Source organism: Solanum pennellii, chromosome 2, assembly GCF_001406875.1.
Source record: "Solanum pennellii chromosome 2, SPENNV200".
NCBI lineage: Eukaryota > Viridiplantae > Streptophyta > Magnoliopsida > Solanales > Solanaceae > Solanum > Solanum pennellii.
The window spans coordinates 58,522,164-58,541,604 of NC_028638.1; the positions used below are offsets into that span (position 1 = coordinate 58,522,164).

Here is a 19,441-nt window from a genome sequence, read left to right on the forward strand (position 1 = left end):
TCAAATGATAATAATCCATAAGTACACACTTAAATAACGGGATTAGTTCATTTTGTATACTATAAGATATTTAGCATTTCAGTTTTGTCCTAATAAGTGACAAATAGAACATCTAAGAATACTTGAGGGAATTAAGACTACAAATGTTTTTGTGATCTCTTTGGATTTAGGCTTATCCAATACCCCCACTCTTCTGGCCCAATTCAACTGCACAATAACAAACATTTAAACCAGATATAGCTACTGTTTAGAGAAATTCTAATTCGCATCTGTAGTTTCGTTCAATCTTGCTATTTGCATGAACAGAAAAATTCAGAATTTATATTATTCGATCTTGATTGTATAATTCTAAAATTTTGTACTTGCTTATCCAAACTACTACGATTTATGAAAAATTCATAACAAATTATCCTATTTCTATATAACCAAGAGAAATAGACAAATGGAGTTCTGAAAACTTTTTAAATGTATAAATACATAATTTATATATACTTGTCCTATATGTATATTCGCAAGTGAAATATACAAAGGGACAAAAATATATAGTCACAACCTCCATAGCGAACAGAACTACACCTATGAAACATAATTATCAAAACTATACGTATAGTTATATTATATCTATTATGTTTTGCTATTTCTCAAATTTATACTTGAATAATAACACGAGAAACATTATTATTATTATTATTATAGTTATAGAGTCATATAAATACATATCTATTATATTTGTTATTTCTAAAACGTTTTTATTGTTAAAGTACATACTTGCGCGCGCATATATATATATATATTATATACATATATACTCTGCCTATTTGTGTCTTATCTTGTATGTACTAATAATCTGTTTCCTTCCTTTCACTGATTGTCAAATATACCTTAACTTAATCGGCCCACATACTAGCAGTTGGGCCTAACCTTTTTGAGTAAAAAGCGGGCCATTGACTCCTTTAGCTAATAAGAGGCAATTATGTAAAGTTGGGCCTCACTTTCTTGTGGACGACAAGAGAGCGTGCCCACAAGAGGTAGATGGTAAGATATACATACTGATGACATGTTTTATGAGAATTTTGAGTTGCTTAATAGGTCGTTTGAGACTTTGAACTAAATTATAATGAATTAAAATAATAATTTTTTTTTTTATAAAACTTTGTAGAAAAACTAGTTTGTTTGAAATGTGTTGAGTAAAGATTTGATTAGATAATGAGTCGCATCCCTAACTTGTTCAATTTTATCAAGTTAACTTCTTCATTTATTTTATTATAATTTATTTTATTACAAAGAGAACTAATCCAATAGAAACTTTTTTTCATTATTATAGTTATATGTAACATATTTATCGACTTTTTATTTTGAAAATATTTTTCATTCTTCAATTTAAATTGCATGTTAAGCACAAATTGGTTCAACTTTTAGATGAGCTGGGTTAATAAATACGAAAATCATTAATCGGTTGAAACTTAAACGAACTGAACTAAACATATTTTCATGAGTTAATTTAACGTGTTTTAGTAACTACCAACAATGAACTTAACAAGGAAGCCACTATAGCATCCATTTAAAGACCAACTAAAGATATCAAGTCACATCTTCCAACGACTGTGACAAGCTCTGTAGCTTAGGAAAAAGATATCCCAAGTTGATTTCAATGCACTACAAGTAGGTATCACGGTTATAGAGTTGAATACAACCTCACGAGAAAATTGACATTTAATACCACTTCACATTTGTCAAAAGATATTTAGCTAAAATGAAGTAAGTAATAAGAAGGGAACAATACATATCTATCTATCTTGCTTTTAATTGTTATGGTCTTACGGAGATGGTGTGTGATTTATTTGCATACCTCAATTAATTCAAATTAAAATCTTTTTTGTTAACCTTTTCATAATAGCCAAGCTAAATTTTTTTATGAAAATTAAAAATTTAAATAAACTCTTCATTTTTATCTTACTCTGTCATTGTCCCGCGATCTTATTACGGAAATGTGATACGCAGTAAGGAAGGAACACTATCTAGCTGAGATTTGATGGTTCAATTATTATTTTAAAGGTGGCACTAACGGTTTAAGTCCATGTAATTTAATAAGCATATTGACAAGACGAAGCAAAAAGCGTATTTTTTTTTTATTTGTGGAACCATAAGTCTCAGTGTTTTAAAAGCAATTAATAATGTGTTGTTATTGCGTTATGGGACCTAGCACACCTTTTCTCCGCCAACTGCTATTCATTTTATTACAAGATTTAATCATTTTACTTGTGTAATAAAATTATTGTGATTTATTTTAATTTATTTTAAAAAAGAATTTTAGTAGAATTTTTTGAATACATATATATTTAATTTAAGATTATCAGTCTTGTTAAATATCGTATTAAATCAAAATAAGACAATTTAATTGAAATGGATGAAGTAATTTAATTTTTTGAATACATATATTTAGCTTAAGATTATCTTCGCCAAATATATTAGTTTTTACATTACAAATTATAAAATTATTTAAGAGTGATGAAATTTTATCTTTGTAATATCTTTCTACTTGATAATAAAAATATGCAATTTATTTAATTCAAATTATGCGTATACTTTGGATAAGCGGTGAAAAAATAGTTTTTAAGTTAAAAAAATAAAAAGTTAAATTTTAAATTACTTTTAAATTACGTAAAAAATAAAAAGTAGGAGAGTACTACTTTGACATTTAACTATTTAAAGTCATTTTAAAGTTATTTTAACTTAATCAGACATTCTCAAAAGTTTAGAATAACTTTCAAGTATGTTTGACCAACTTTTAAGTCAATCTAAATAAAATTCTAAATTTGCGTTCGTTTTAGTTTCTTAAAATGTAAGGCGTGCCATCATTATGAATTCTAAATTAACAATCATCACATAAACACATACGATATAACATAAAACTGCTAAATTATGAAAAGAACATTAGTGTATGGCATTATTTAAGTGCTTATACAACGTGATAACTAAATAGCACCATGTTTTGGTAAAGATTAAATCTTGGGTTTCGTAAAATTTAAGAACTCATTATTCCAAATTAAAATTATTAACGAAAGTATTGTTTCAACAAAAGCCTCATAATTATAATTTATAGATAAGCACTTTAAAAGGGTTTGACTAACTAACTAAAATTCTGGTATGTGGGGGCCCAAGTATTAACACAATACTCTGCTTGCACTAAAGCTACTTCAAAAAACAAACAACACAGTTTAAAATTGCCTACAAAAATTTAGAAGTTCATTTCGTAGGCTTATCCTTGTATTAGACTAGAGTAGATATGTAGGCATTATTTTTTATTGACTTTTTATTATGTTATGATATAAGAATAGTATTGTACAACACTACAAACAATCTTTTTTTAAATAATATCAAAACATAACAAATTTTTTCTGTCTCAATTTTACGTAATATTATCTTTTTAATATGTATATATGTTCCTTTAACTTGATCGCATTTCATATTTATACACTCAAATTTTGAATGTGTACAAATAGACACTTAAACTTATATAAAATTGAATAAATAGACAAACTAATCTTATGTGGTACAATACACATATGACACAAATCGTCATGTAGGACACCACATAAGATGTGTATCTCTATTTGTTGAGTTTTATACAAGTGTCTACTTGTGCACACTCAAAATTGAAGGACATAAATATGAAATGAGACAAAATTAAAAAACATATTTATGTATTATGCTTTTTGAGATTCGACCAAGTCCATTTGTTACCATAATCTTTTCATAAATGGTTAAATATTTTGAATTGTCAATTATTATGACTTAAAACATTTTCTTAGTATTTTAATAAAAGTAATTTCAAAATTTTCACCCCAAATTTACAATTAAAACATAAATTGAAAACAAGAAGTTTGCCTTCTAGGTTGAGTGTTATCTCTCTTATGTGATTTGCGAGTTATTGCATAAGATTGGAGGTTTTACCATATGTACACCTAAAAAATAGCAAATACATATTTTCTTTATCATAAAAAAAATAAATTAATTAACTTGTACCTAAATTTACGATCAAACTTTAATGGTTTGACTTGTGAAATTCAAATTGTGCCATCTACCTCCCTCTAAATATTCACCTATTTTAGTTGAACATTTTTGACAAACTTGAAGAATGTGAAAATATAGTAAAAAAAGAAGAAATTGTTGTCCGATAAACAAGTCAAGGTGAGCAGTGGGGACAGTATATAGACAGTGACACTTCTTTCAACCCACACAAGAAGCGTGTGAGTGGTTTACAGTTGACACACTCACCTCCTTCTCCCTTACGCTCCGTCAACCCAAAGCAACCCGCGAAACTTTTTCTCTTCTGTCTCCTCTTCACTACCCGACCCGACCCAGATCCAGTTACCGACATCCTCTCTTTTTAAACTTAGCTCTCTCTGTTCATAACTCTTTGGCATTGGCTCTGTTCATGCTGGTTAGGTAGGATCCAGAATGATAGTATGATTTGAAATTGATGTTCTACTTGTTTCTTTTCTACTGTTTATTTATTTTGTTTCGAGTTCGGTTTTTCATTTGCATTGTTGTTTTTCAACAGATTTATCAGCTGGTTGGAGTTACTGTTCAGTTATCAAATGTTTGAATGTAAGCCCTGTTTTTTTTTTTTAATTATTATTTTTAAATCATTGCTTATGTGTTTGTTTGCTGTATTTTTGTGGTTGGGTATGTTGCTGTGCTGTATTTTGACATATAATGTTGTTATTATAGAGAAGGCGGAAAATCGTGTGCCTGTATTGATATTTTTAAAATTGAAATAAATTTATTCAAATATTGCATTAGCAAATGGCATTTATATAGAAGTGATTGTTTGATAGAGTTGTACATTGACTTTCTGGAAAACTACTCTAGAGATGGATCCAATACACTAATTTTTACATCAGTGCATTGAGTGCCAATGATTTATATATCAGATTTGTGCAGTTGACTCCGGTAAGCACTTTCAAATTGCATCTCCTTTTTGCTATTTCGCCTATTAGACTGAGATTATTGATTTCTATTGAAAATTTTGGGGTTTTATGGAGAATAATATTATAAATTTGCAGGAAAGTGTGGAGGTTGCAGATTAGGGTAAAAGGTTGATAGACAGTGGAGTGTTGTCTTGTTTTTCAATGGGTTTGGGTTTGATGGTATCTGTAGAAGTATTGGCCTTATTGCTGTAGTGTCTTGCTTTTGATTTCTGATCATTATATGTTGTTTATGGTGTTTCAGTTATTGCACTATTTTGTTGTTGTTATTGTTTACTTATTAATTGTCATGCTTTCTTTACTGATGTTTTCCCTTTTTCATATCTATTTTGATTTGTTGTACTCAAGCCGAGGTTTCTCCGGAAATAGCCCTTCTATGTTGTCAAATTGTTACTATGTTAAAAGAATTTTTTGTATGCAGATCTTTGATTGAATAGATGTAGTTAAGAGAAGAATTGAGTAACATTTTGGATAAATAAGACTGCACCTGTAGATATCCCGTAAGACAATGGATCACAAATCGTGGCCCTGGAAGAAAAAATCCACAGAAAAGAACATGGTTACTGAAGACAAAGCAAATCTCTCTTTTAGAAGAAATGACGAAGAGGTAACCAAAGCGTAGTCCTTCTCATTATTTGTTTCTATTCATTGCCCAATTTATTTATTTTGTTGGTCAAGTGTGATTCCCATATCCTCAGACAGCCTAGTATTCATTACATATTTCATTTCCCTAGCAAGACAAGTTTTAAGAAACTTTGCTTTTGACTGCATATTGATTAGAGATATGCGGTGAATAAATGACCATGGTTCAACTACTAGCCACCTTTACTTGTTGGGGTTTTAATCTGGCGGACTTAAGTTTAATTAGGAGTGATGCAGTAGAGGAATATGCTAGCTTTATTGATGAAGCAAATAATCCTTTCATATCCAATTTTTGATAATTTATTATGATTTCAAGTATACTTTCTTATGAGCTGAGAAAGACTAATACAAAACATAACTTGAAATGATCTTTGGATAAGTGGAACTTGGAACCATTCATACAAAAGCTACTCTTTAAGGGGGTTAAAATCTCAATCTCCTAACATTTGAGAAACACTTCTCTCACCACATGCATCTTTCCCTCCATCCAAACCTACTATCTGGAGAAAGAATAAATTCATTGTTAGAGTGGCTTAGAGTCTTGCATTGGTTGGGAATGGACATGTGTTGCTCAATAGATATAGGCAATCTTTGCCTCACAAGCTAAGCTTTAAGGTTGAGTTAAGCCTAAGTGTCATATACTTGCATGGTATCAGAGCCATGTCCCGGTGTCATATCTCTACATTCATCAAAAATAAAATTAGAATCCCTTTGCATGTCCTCTCTATTTCTGTTCTTTTTTTCTCAAGTTTCTTCTGATGGGTGGGCAAGGTGAACTCCAAACTGGCTCGATAACCCTCTGCACCACCTTGACAAGAAACTTCAGACCTAATAAGATGAGGATGTATCTGGATGAATGCATCTGCTGTTGGAAGCAGAAGAAAGGATGATCCTGTTTGAACTTGCTGAATCTCCTATACTTGCATGTGTTTTGAAGCTTTTTGGTCAATGATAGTCTTATGGGCTTTGAAAAAGCTTACCTACTCTACTTCATTTACAGACACTATCTAGTGATAAAGCTGATCTAGAAAGAGAGCTGAAGGTTGTGACTGACAAGCTTTCTTCTGCCCTGGTGGAATGTCGTGGTAAAGATGATTTTGCACAGAAACAGATGAAAATTGCACAGGAAGCAATTGCAGGTACTCATAGCTAAATTTATCATCATATTTGTATATATTCATATTCAATTGTTTATGTTGAAAATTGTTTTCTATTACTGTAGTAAACTTTAGTATAATAAGTTGCCTAGATTTAAGATGAGTTTAAAATTTGAATTTTCGTTAGGTTGTTTTAGTTGATGAGATAATTTAGATTTTATAATTTTAAACTATGCCGATTCTGTGTTGTAAATGGCTATTTAAAGCCCTTCTATGCTAATCAAATGATAGAGACACTTTCAACCCTTTTTTGCTGCCCGTCTTTTAAAAAACCAACAGTTTAGCTTCTTTTCTAGCACCTCTTTTTGTATTTTTTTACTTTCTGTCCACCCTAGAAATCACAAAAATGTATTTTTTTTGGTCCAATGTTGTCACTTGTGAATGATATATGTAGGCTGGGAGAAGACTGAAACTGAAGCAAGATTGCTAAAGCAGGAGCTAGAAAAAGCTCTACAGCAGAGCATAGCTGGTGAAGAGAGATTAGTCAACTTGGATGGAGCACTCAAGGAATGTATGCAGCAGTTGCGTTTCATTCGAGATGAGCAGGAGAATAGGATTCATGATGCAGTATCAAACACATCAAAAGAATTTGAAAAAACAAGGGTTCTCTTAGAGAAGAAGTTAGCAGATGCTGGGCAGAAGCTTTCACGATTAGGTTCCGAAAACACTCAGCTTAGTATGGCTCTCATGGCAAAGGAGAAGGCAACAGGTCATTTAAAAGGAGAAATAGCTCGGGCAGAAGCAGATTTCAGTGCCTTGATGACGCGGCTGGAATCTGTAGAAAAAGATAATGCTTCTTTGCGCTACGAGGTACGGGTTCTTGAGAAGGAGCTTGAGATCAGGAATGAGGAGAGAGAATTTAATCGCCGAACAGCTGATGTTGCACACAAGCAACATCTGGAGAGTGTGAAGAAAATTGCACAACTGGACTCCGAATGTCAAAGGCTACGCATCCTTGTTAGAAAGAGGTTGCCAGGCCCTGCCGCCTTGGCCAAAATGAAGAATGAAGTTGAGATGCTGGGGAAGGATCATGCTAAAATGAGGATAAGGAAGTCAAATCCGTCTCCAAATGGTTCAGTGGACTTAACTTCAGAGACGGCTCCTGATACTCCAAACAGAAATATTAACTTCCTCTCTGAGCAATTATGCATGCTGGAAGAGGAAAATAGGACTCTGAAAGAAGCTCTTAACAAAAGAGCTAATGAACTCAGACTTTCTAGGATGACATATGCTCAAACAACTGCTGAACTAGAAAAATATCTCCCCTCTGCGCAGGAACTATCTGTGATATCACGGTCTGATATGGGCAGTGATGACATAGGTGGCTGTTCCGAGTCTTGGGCTTCTGCACTAATGTCAGAGCTGGAGCATTTCAAAAATGAGAAACAAATTGGTCCACCTTCATCTATAAGTGTAGGAGCTTCAGACATAAATCTGATGGATGACTTTGCAGAGATGGAAAAATTAGCGGTCGAGTCTACAATTAACCCTCTGGGAGCTGTTCATCATGCCTTACCGAGGGAAAACGGAAGTGGGGGTGCTTTGGAGTCTCAGTCTCATTCATCAGAAGCAGAAAGTACAGAGAGAGTTCCTGTGACAGATCGTTATGTTTCCAGCAATGATAATCAGTCGAAAGCAATATTGACAGATAAAGCTTCTGGTGGAGTTGATAACATACTGAAAATGCTCTTGGAGCACGGACATGTAACTGAAAGAAACCCATACGATATACTGGAAGATATCAGAACTGCCCTGGCACAGAAGTTTCCCTCGAGTAAGAACCCTGCTGGAGCAGATGAAAGTGCAATAGGTACTGATGTTACATGTTCTCCCAACAATGGTGACTGTAAGGAGATATATACAGGAGCTGGTGATAATGTTTCATCAGAAAGAAAGTGTGAACTAGGCATGTTGTCATTTATGGGTACATCGATTAATAAAGTTATTGATATCATAGAAGGAATCAATATACCCTCGACAGATGATAGTATTCCAGAAATCTTATCTCACAATGGTAATGGACTTCTACCATATGAAAGTGCATCGAAGGAGACAGCCTACATGGTTCGTGTTTTCCAGTGGAAATCTTCAGAACTTTCTGTTATTCTTCAAGAATTTGTCCAAACATGCCGTGATTTATTGAATGGGAAGGTTCATATTGAGAAGTTCACTGAAAAATTAACTCGGACCCTGGAATGGATTGTTAACCACTGTTTTTCCCTTCAAGATGTTTCAAGCATGAGGGATACCATAAAAAACCACTTTGACTGGGAAATGGAAACTGGGGTGATTAATCCTATCTTTGAATTTGATAAACTTCAGACTGAAAGAGGAAATCCATTATACTCTCCTGTTTTTACCTCACTCGCTCGGATGAGTTCTGTGCCAGAGAAAGAAGTTCTAACATCTGTGGATAATGAAAGTCAACTACCAAAAGATGAGTTTCCTGAAGAGGGAACTACAAAGGTGGATTTGGAAGGGAAATTGGAAGCAGAAACTCTCCGGAGCGATTCCTTGATGGTTCAACTTCAGGAATCAGAGAAAACAATAAAAAGCCTGCAAAAAGAAGTAGAAAATCTCAGACAGTCAAAGGGGATGATTGAGGATCAAATTGAGAAAGAAAAAATGGCGAAAGAAGACCTTGAGATGCAATTTGAAGCAGCTAAACTGGAACTGAATGAAGCTTGTCGAAAGGCTTGTTGTTTAGAGAAGGAACTCGAGGACCAAAGTAATTCCTATAAGAAGCTCGATTCTACATGCCATATGCTTCACTTTCAGCAAGAAAGGTACATCTAATGCTTTTATAAATTTGTTAGAAGTAGTTGTCAAGGGCCTTTCTTTACCTGAAACATGTAACTTGCAGCATCAAAAAAATGGAGTTATCAGGGAATGCTAAGGTGGACCCTGAAGAAAAGCTTCAAAACGTAAGTTCCCATTAGCTTCGGTTAGTTTACCTCAGGCCTTACAGAAAAAATATCTAGAGATTCTTCTTCATTTCCACGTAGATCAGTGATGTTTTTCCAGATACACGGTACGGAATAATGTACTACTACAATATAACATTGATTTACAGAACAATTCAAACTTCTAAATAGGGTCACATTTAATTGATATGACTCATTTGTGTTGGAGAATTAGAAGAGTTCTGTACTTGCCAAAATGACCAGATAAAAATCAATTGAAACTTTGGAAAAAAACAAAAATGTAGTCTTGTAAATGATATGATGTATCTCATTGCCTATTTCAAGAAGTAGTCGAGTTCTGTAACTCTATCAAACATGTAATAACCGCATTACATAAGCATTTTGCTCAATTTTGTAGGATTGGGAGATCACTGCAGCTTCAGAAAAGTTGGCTGAGTGTCAAGAGACCATTCTAAACCTAGGGAAGCAGTTGAAGGCATTGGCCTCGCCTGGGGATGCAGTTCTCTTTGATAAGGTGATATCTACAACTTCAGAAACAACTAGTGATACCATGACAACCCCAAAGAAAAGTTTTGGACGCCGTTCATCTCTTCTTGACAAGATGCTGGCTGAGGATGAAATGGGATCTCATACTACCAAGGAAGTCATTCCGGATGCCAAGAGAAATACTTTCTCAAGTGTTGACGGATCAGTGAAACAACCAGAAAAGTCTCCATTGACAAATGGTAGTGTGCTTTCAGGATATGAAGCTGCTACTGGCTCCCTGCCTATCATACCTAGCAAGAAAAGAAGTGTTCTTGGATTGTGGAGGAAGTTGTTGCGAAATGGTAAGAAAAATAGTAACAAAACGAAACTTAAGGTGTGACCTGCATGGACGCCATTCGAAGCTGCAAGGCTTCTTGTTTCTGGTGATGTTTATTGTATGTGGTATTGTATATGAAACTAGAACCACTCCTTAACCTCAATGATATAGTGTTCCGATTGCAAAAAAAAAATAAAAAAATGATACAAGCGATGAAACTTCTTGAGTCTTGGTGGATGAACCATGTTTGGCGTGCTTCCCAGTACGCTTTTTGTTACTTGAAGAAAAGAACAACAGAAATATCTCAAAAACTAATTGATTATACAATGCTGAACATATGTTTGGATCGTGACGCATTTTGCACCTGCTTCAACTTCAATGCAAGTTACTTATTACACATTTTTACTTTTGGTCTTTTACATTTGACCCCGGTGTGAGAGGAGATCAAAATAGGGGTGCATATTTAAAGGACTGCTGTGAAGTCTCTTCTTGTTTTTCTGGAAAGAATTTAGAGTACACTCTGCTAGAGGCAAAACTGAATAGGCCACTTACTAGGACTCATAGGGAGTAGTGTAAGACGTTTAATATTCAGTAAAGTTGCTGGTATTTAAGTCTCTGTAAACCACAAAGTTTGCAACTTCATGCAGGCCCGCCTCCTTGTAGCATTCAGCAATCCTTTCTGCACAATCGTCCCATGAACCGTCAATGGAAGCTAGATCCAACAAGAAAGCAGCTTCATCCAATGCAACCTGCAAAATAGGTATAGGAAGAAAAGGAACGAAGGTTTTTCTTCTTTTTGTCAAGGAGTAGGTGCTGAAATCTGGGAAATCATTTTCTTATGTAAACACATTTAAATTCATGTTTAATAGAGAGTTTAGAGATACCTGAGCAGGTTGCTTCCCTTTCTTTAGATCGGCTTCCCTACCCTCCTCAGTTACTTTCTCTTTGATATACTCAATTTGTTCATCTTCCCATTCAGCCATATTAGCAACTTCCTGCAATAAAGAGATAACCAGATAGACCTAGCATCAGCATGCTGCAAAAGGCAAGAACAAATTGATTGGATCAAGGAATTGCGTACATGGTATTCGCAACCCAAAGTCCACCATGGTGATTTTAAAGCCCCCCTAGCAGCATCTTTAGCTTCTATATTGCGCCCAACCCTAGAGAAGAAGAGAACTATATGAGTAAATATGTTGTAGAAATAACTTGTTTTATAAATACACGGATTTATTGAGGAAGAAAAACTATGAGATATTACAGACTTCAGCAAAACTTCAGCATTAAAGACAAAAGGCCGCGCAAATCCTGGAAAATGCTCCTTCTTTGTATAAAATTCTCCCGTCACCAAAGCTGAAATCTTCCAACAGCACGTATATATATCACCCAAATGCAATGGATTGAGCATTGACTAGATAAAAAAGAACTTTCTTACATTGTCTCCATTGTCAAAATGTTGCTTAATTCTGCGCTCCAGTACATCTGGAAACAAGCCAACCTAGAGAGAATATCAATAAGTGCAATTAGCTTGAGTCACAATGACCATCATCAAGATATTGCCGTATACATCCTTCCTTCTACCTTCTTCAATATATAAGTATCTATGTTTGAAATTTTTGATGCTCCAAAATCACCCTTCTCATAAAGTTTCTTTCCAGCACCAGCTGAAATCCGGAACAATTCATCCACTTTTTCTTGATTACCATTTGCATCTTCTTCCGCCAAAACCCTGTGAATGTACTGATCTACCTATAGCATGGTAAAAGGAAAGGTGGGATAAATTTGTGCATTCTACCAAAGCAGAATGCAAGAGTGAAGCAATTAACCCTATCAAACATCATCCAGATCCCAAGTAGTAGAGCAAGTTCATAGTAGCTTACATTCTTAGCTAATAGCCACACACCATACTTGCGCACTTCTACCAACGGCATCTCCATCCTGTAAACAATGAAGATGTAAATCAGATACAAAATATTTTCCCCCTTTTCCTGAGAGCAATTAGGAGACCGGAGAATAAACCGAGATAAGCACCCAAAAAGTAGAACAGAGATATCCAGAAAACTCAGCATTTTGATGAATAATATTACCCAGATGGGGCAGTTGGCCATCGTAACAGTGCAGTTACAGAATCTACAAAAGAAGAGAAGGAAAAAAAATGAACATAGAAGCACGCTTTCAACTTTAGAAAAGCTTGATATCAGATCCAATTTCTCCACCATACCTGAACTCCTTCTGGAAAGAGGAATCACTAGAGGAACCAGCCCTTGCTTGGCACCAGGAGAAATTATTTCTTCACCTATCATAAGGTGTTGAGCAGTGCATGAGGTTCATAGAGACCATCAGACATCAGTTATGTTGACAATCAAACTATCAATAACAACCTAAGCCAAAAATCTCATTTAAGTAAGCCTATGAAAGGATATACCCAAGTCTTTGTCGGGCGTACCAGGTCATCCTATGACACTTCCTTAATATCAAGTAACCAAGAGAAACAAAAGATTACCCTAACAGGACCCCCCCTGACACCTCAAGTTTCGGTAACGATAAGTTACTCCTAACTATAACTGTGAAACAAACATTGAAGAGGACCTACAGGTAAAGAAAAGTACTTTTTAACTCTAACTAGAACTGGAAGCACTCCTGACCAGTTATTGTAATATATACATGAAAAAGGTAACTTTAATACTAACTAGAACTAGAAGCACCTATGACCAGTTATATCGTGATATATACATAAAAAAGGTAAGTTTCCAAAGAGTGGTTTCAGTATAACTGTCGAGAGCTAGTATAAGGATTAAAGCAGGCTTCTCCATTTAATACTTATTTTCTAATAGAAGCATACTCAAATTAATCAAAATTTTAAAAAATGGAATTAGATTGCCTCACCTCTCACCTGAAGGATTTTGAGAAGTTCATTCAAATGTTCCGGTGCTTGAGTTGCAGCTACATCTTTGATAAATGAAACATGGTCTGCATTGAAAAATTACCACTACTATCATTTCAAATACGAATCTGTGCATTCAAAACACATGTGAATTGGTGCAGTAGCAACCAACTAGTATCAAATTAGACTAGACAAAAAACCTCACGGCAGTGATGCAATTCATACTAACATGGCACGGCAGTGAACGATCGCCGATTGGGAAATCCACATTTTATTTCAATTATATCAATCAACTAGACCTCATTTCAAAACTAGTAGACATCGGCATTCGGCTAGACAATACATGTACAAATAAACACGGGAGAAGTATTTGTAGGTTTGCAGTTTTCTTTACCTGGAGCAGAAGAAGAGGAATAGCATCGGAATGTTGGTCGGCAGCGGCTGAACAAAATGCCGGGAAATGCGACGGCGCGTGGACATCCAAAACCCACTCCACCACCCAACTTCATTATCTTTCCTGATATTACTTGTGTGTTTGATGATGGGTATAGTGGGAAACTAAAACTGAACCATTCGATTTAAATGGATTGGGCTGGGCTGGGATGGGCCGACTTCAACTTAACCCACAAATCCTTGGGCTGATTTACCCAAATGGTCCCTTTTTGTTTGTTTACCAATTAGACCAAAATTACCATTAAACTTTTCAATATTAACATTCTTAATTTCTTATATAGTAAATACAAATTTTACATAAAAGTTATTTTCAAAATCTATCTTATGTTATATGTTTACCTTTTTATTACTACTTTTTTTATCTATAACAAACAACAATAATTTTAGGGCAAATAACATAAATAACATATTTTTAGGGCTAAATGATCATTTGTCCCTTTAAGTTTCTAAATGATTAAAATTCCTCAAAAATATACAAAAATACGGATACATAATAGGGCTGATACAATAAAAAGGTGGCGGATACGTTATATATTTTTTGTCACATTTTTGTATCCGCCTCATTTTTTGTCACATTTTTTGTATCCGCCTCATTTTTATCACATTTTTGTATCCGCTTCATTTTTTGTCACATTTTGTATCCGCCTCAGTTTTACATTTTTGTATCCGTCTTATTTTTTTATCACATTTTTGCATCCGCCTCATTTTTTGTCACATTTTTATATCCGCCTCATTTGACTTAAAAATGAGGAATTTTAGATATTTTTAAAACTAATAGGGGATAAGGGTAATGAGTGAACTTAAGGGAGGGATTTTTGTCATTTTTCTGAATTTTTATTAGGGAAAAGGGTCTGATATACCCCTCAACTTTGTCATATAGAGCTAATATACCCCTTGTTTTGAAAGTGGCTCATATATACCCCTACTTGTAAACAAATGGCTCACATATACCCTTTTCCTCTAACGGAAATGAAAAAAATAATAATTTTAATCTAAATTTTTATTATTTTTTCTAAAAAATATAATCCCATATGAGTAAATTTAATCCTTGTCAAACATATTTTTTTTGACTTTTTTTTGTTTCAATGACTAATTTATAATTATTATTTTGATAATCAAATTTATTTATGTTTCACTAATATTCTTGTAAAACTTATTGTAGATGACCAAATTTTTTCTTCGAATACGAAATTAAATTACAATACACACAAAAAAAATAGTTTAATTGTTTATTCTTTAAACTAAGGAATGAAAGAAAAAAACAAAATAAGAATAAGAAATTCAAATAATTATAATAAAAGAAGTCAAAAAATAATTCATGTATGAAAAAATTTAAAATATACCTTAAACTTTGATAGAAGAATCATATATGTCCCTAAATAATTTTTTTAAAAAAATTAAAAGTAATAAATATAAATTTAAAACTAATTTTTTAACTTCCGTTAAATAAAGGGTATATATGAGCCATTTTGTAACGGCAGGGGTATATGTGAGCCGTTTGTATAACGGTAAGGGCATATATGAGCCACTTTTATTACGAGGGGTATATCAGCTCCAAATGACAAAATTGAAGGGTATATCAGACCCTTTTCCCTTTTTATTATAGTATCAAAGGGGAGCCAAGAATTAAGGATCATGAATTTTGAATTTGTCGTCAAATTCACTAGCTCATCTTAGTAATAAAGAGGGTGTGCATCTTAAAAGTTGATCAAATTTATTTTAAATATATTTTTAATTTTTTAAGTCAATTCAAACAAGCTCTAAATTTGCACTTTAATTTCATATATATATATATATATATATATATATATATATATATAATGAGATTCATGACACAAGTAAATTTAAGCAACATCTAATGGATCCATTCAAACTCATAACTAATACTCTCCCTCCATTAGTAAACAATATACTCTTAAATGAAATTACTTTTTTATTACAATTTTACTTAGATATTAATTTAGTATTTTCCACTATTATTGCGAGTCTTTATTTTCATAATAAAGTGCGCACTACTAAATGCTTTGTTATTACTAGGACATGTGTAGAAATAGAATCTCTAGGTCTGTTTTAACCAAATATTTTTGAATTTTTATACATTACACCAACTTTTTTTAAAAAAATAAAATAATTTAACTTCAAAATAATACATTGGTATGATTTAAAAAATCTTAGAAATATTTGTGCATGTTTGTACTCATAAATAAAAGACTGAAATATACTTTTAGGATTTTAAGTTAAAATAATATTAAAAAATTGAATAAAATTATAATAGTCCATCGCTACAAAACTAAACGAATAACATCAAACAAGACTATTTGTAATCCAAAGATTGATAAGAGGTGCAGTTTGGAGGCATTAGTGTCTAGTGACATTATCCTTCTTTCCGTTGTTAGATTTGATTTTTGTACTGTAAATTAAAATTATAATACCAAGTTATTTAAGGGACTGTTCGACTATGCAATATGAAATTATGTTATAAAATCATAGATAAAGTTGAAATTTTATTTGAATAAACATTTAACACTTTTTATATTGTATGTTTTTCATAAAAATAAAAACTCTATAACTATAGAATTATAAAATCGTTCAATTTCTTACTTAACCATACCAAATAAGTAAAAGTCTATAAAAGAAACGCCTAATACATTATCAAAAAACTATTCTAAAAAAATTATAATATTAGTTAAATAAACTTTATATGAAGTAAAAAATAAAATTGAACATGTGTCGAATAAAATTTAACTCACTTTAGAAATAATAGAGAACATAATTATAAGAAAAATAAAAATAGAAGACATAGTGAATTTGATCTTCCTTTGTTGTCCAAATAGAGACTGAACTATAGGTTGTTACAAATATAGGCTGGCGGAACTGGTGAATTGGGTTTTAATGTAAATCAACTGAGTAAACTTTTACTCCTCAAACAATTGGTTGGTGTGATAATAATAAAAGTAGCTTTATATTATCATTGACTATGTAAAATAAATGTATTAAATCGTTGGCGATGAAAAAATTTCTATTTTCAATAATGTTATATTGATCATTCTTATTCACGATACAAAGTTATTTTTTATAAAATGTTCATCTAAATCAAGTAGTTGTTAGATGACAATAAGTCTTCTATGTAAACTCAACATCCTTTATTGATTAGGATAGCTCTTTTCTATTTGTATTCAAACTCTATCATGTACATCATCAACATATATATATATATATTATGGCAGCCTTGGTCACCAGAAGCAGTGACCAAGTTTCTGTCCTCTTCTTACGTTTTAATTTGGTATCAAAGAGCCAATTTTTTTTTTCTTTCCGCCACCATGGACAACTCCAACCAGTCCATCGCCGCTGCCGTTCAGCCACATTCATCCTCTTCCACACATCTCTCCATAACTGACTCCAACTCCCAAACAATTGCCCTTCCCGGCCTTCCGATAAAACTTGATCGCGAAAATTATTACCTTTGGCAATCTACCGTATATTCTGCCTTTGAAGCCTTTGATTTGGAGGGTCATCTTGATGGAACTAATGCTCCATCCGCCACTATCTTAACCACTACTCAGGGCACCTCTGCATCCACAACAAATCCAGCCTTCACGGCTTGGAAGAAGCGGGACAAAATCCTTCTTCTTTGGCTCAAAACTACCATGAGCCATTCTATCATACCTTACATAATGCACATTCGTACCACTCATGAAGCTTGGTCATATCTTTCCAACCTTTATCAATCTCAATCCCGAGCTCGCGTCATGCAACTTCGCCACCAACTCCAAACCACCACTAAGGGTTCTTCAACCATTATGGACTATGTTGACAAGAAACGAACTATATCCCATAGTCTAGCCCTTGCTGCCCGTCCCATAACAGACGAAGAACTTATGAGTGCTATTTTGTTCGGACTAGACTCTTCCTATGGACCTTTTCGCTCTGCCATTAACCCTCACCTTGATAACCTCACCACTGACTCACTTCTTGGTTTACTTCTCCAAGAAGAGGAGAAACTGGCTGAGGAAACCAAATCCTTCCAACTTCAAGCCAATGCCATATCTCGTCAATACTCCAACCGCTCCCCCATCACTGGATATCCTAATCAACAAAGTGTCACCACCTCTCAAAAATCCTCCACTCGCCCGACCAATACCAACCCCCCTCGTTCCTCTAATAGATCATCACCTCGCATAATCTGTCAAATATGTGAGAAACCCAACCACCATGCTCGTAATTGCTACAACCGCAACAACATGGATACCTACCCACCAACCCGATCCTCTAACCGTCCACAAGCCAATATGGTTACTCCCTCGACTAATTCTATGATGTCTCCTTCGGCTATTATTGATAATTCATGGTTTGCGGACTCAGGTGCTACCAATCATGTTACGTCAGACTTGTCTCAACTATCTATTCACACAGACTATAATGGTGAGGATCAGCTTGCTGTAGGTAATGGCCAAAAACTCTCTATTAATCACATCGGCTCCTCTAAGCTTTCTTGTGCTACTCGACCTCTTCATCTTAATAAAATTCTTCATGTTCCTTCCATCACCAAGAGTTTACTGAGTGTTTCTCAATTTACTAAAGATAATAATGTCTTTATGGAATTTCATCCCTCATGTTGTTTTGTGAAGGATCCTCAGGGAAAAATACTACTCCGCGGGTCAATTGATGATGGTTTATATCGTTTCGATGGTGGTGGGCTTCCTGTTATCTCATCCTCAACTCCTCGCGCCTTTGTCATATCTCGAGCATCACTCCAAGCGTGGCATGAACGCCTTGGTCATCCCCATGAGCAACTTTTACGTCGTTTAGTCTCTAGTTTTAATCTTCCAGTGACTTCCAACAAAATGCCTGCAGTTTGTGGATCTTGTCAATTAGGAAAAAGTCATAGGCTCCCGTTAGCATCTTCCTCTAGTCGTAGTTTATTCCCTTTCGATTTGGTGTATTCTGATGTTTGGGGGCCTTCTCCGCATCTTTCTATTAATGGAAACAAGTATTTTGTTCAGTTTCTTGATGATTCTACTAAATTTGTTTGGATATTTTTCTTGTCAACAAAATCACAAGTATTTGATGTTTTTAAATACTTTCATAAGATGGTTTCCACACAATTTGGCAGAAACATCAAAACTTTGCAAACTGATTGGGGTGGGGAGTATCGTAATGTGTCTTCATATGCCCAATCCATCGGCATAACTCATCGTCTCTCTTGTCCTCACACTCATGAACAAAATGGGGCTCCAGAAAGACGTAACCGCACCATTGTGGAGAAAGGACTAACTTTACTTGCTCACGCATGTCTTCCATATCAATACTGGGAGCATGCTTTTTCTACCGCCACATACCTACATAACCGCACCATCACTCCTATATTATCCTTTAAATCACCCTATCAAGCTCTATATCATCATCCACCGGACTACCAACTTCTTCGAAAATTTGGGTGTCTATGCTACCCTTTTCTACGTCCTTACAATCATCATAAAATTGATTTTCGCTCTCTTCCGTGTGTCTTCTTGGGTTATAGTTCGAAGCATAAAGGTTATCTATGTCATTATCCCCCCACCAATAGGATGTACATTGCTCGTCATGTG

General features: G+C 34.1%; 2 protein-coding genes across 2 annotated transcripts; one reads left to right on the forward strand and one right to left on the reverse strand.

Moving 5' to 3' along the window:
* The first annotated feature begins 4,231 nt into the window (after window positions 1-4,231).
* On the forward strand, window positions 4,232-10,840 carry LOC107011135 (filament-like plant protein 7). The gene is made up of 7 exons (XM_015210502.2): window positions 4,232-4,449; window positions 4,565-4,611; window positions 5,413-5,598; window positions 6,634-6,772; window positions 7,185-9,576; window positions 9,654-9,714; window positions 10,112-10,840. Exons 3-7 carry the CDS (start codon window positions 5,500-5,502, stop codon window positions 10,577-10,579), a joined length of 3,159 nt encoding a protein of 1,052 aa, XP_015065988.1. The 5' UTR covers window positions 4,232-4,449; window positions 4,565-4,611; window positions 5,413-5,499; the 3' UTR covers window positions 10,580-10,840.
* Window positions 10,819-13,965, reverse strand: LOC107011136 (protein IN CHLOROPLAST ATPASE BIOGENESIS, chloroplastic-like). Its single transcript, XM_015210503.2, has 11 exons — window positions 13,795-13,965; window positions 13,403-13,486; window positions 12,738-12,812; window positions 12,604-12,646; window positions 12,397-12,454; window positions 12,098-12,265; window positions 11,952-12,014; window positions 11,782-11,876; window positions 11,598-11,679; window positions 11,401-11,511; window positions 10,819-11,265 (listed from the first exon to the last, which is right to left on the reverse strand). Exons 1-11 carry the CDS (start codon window positions 13,907-13,909, stop codon window positions 11,098-11,100), a joined length of 1,062 nt encoding a protein of 353 aa, XP_015065989.1. The 5' UTR covers window positions 13,910-13,965; the 3' UTR covers window positions 10,819-11,097.
* Window positions 13,966-19,441: the final 5,476 nt, after the last annotated feature.

Bases quoted from the DNA above. Each gene is read 5' to 3' on its own strand.
- LOC107011135 (XM_015210502.2), top strand. From the start codon at position 5,500: ATGGATCACAAATCGTGGCCCTGGAAGAAAAAATCCACAGAAAAGAAC. The intron at 5,599-6,633 runs GTAACCAAAGCG...CTTCATTTACAG, and splicing joins TTAGAAGAAATGACGAAGAG to ACACTATCTAGTGATAAAGC. The intron at 9,715-10,111 runs GTAAGTTCCCAT...TCAATTTTGTAG, and splicing joins CTGAAGAAAAGCTTCAAAAC to GATTGGGAGATCACTGCAGC.
- LOC107011136 (XM_015210503.2), bottom strand. From the start codon at position 13,909: ATGAAGTTGGGTGGTGGAGTGGGTTTTGGATGTCCACGCGCCGTCGCA. The intron at 11,877-11,951 runs GTAAGAAAGTTC...TGCTGTTGGAAG, and splicing joins ATTTTGACAATGGAGACAAT to ATTTCAGCTTTGGTGACGGG. The intron at 11,680-11,781 runs GTCTGTAATATC...CTTCTTCTCTAG, and splicing joins AATGCTGAAGTTTTGCTGAA to GGTTGGGCGCAATATAGAAG.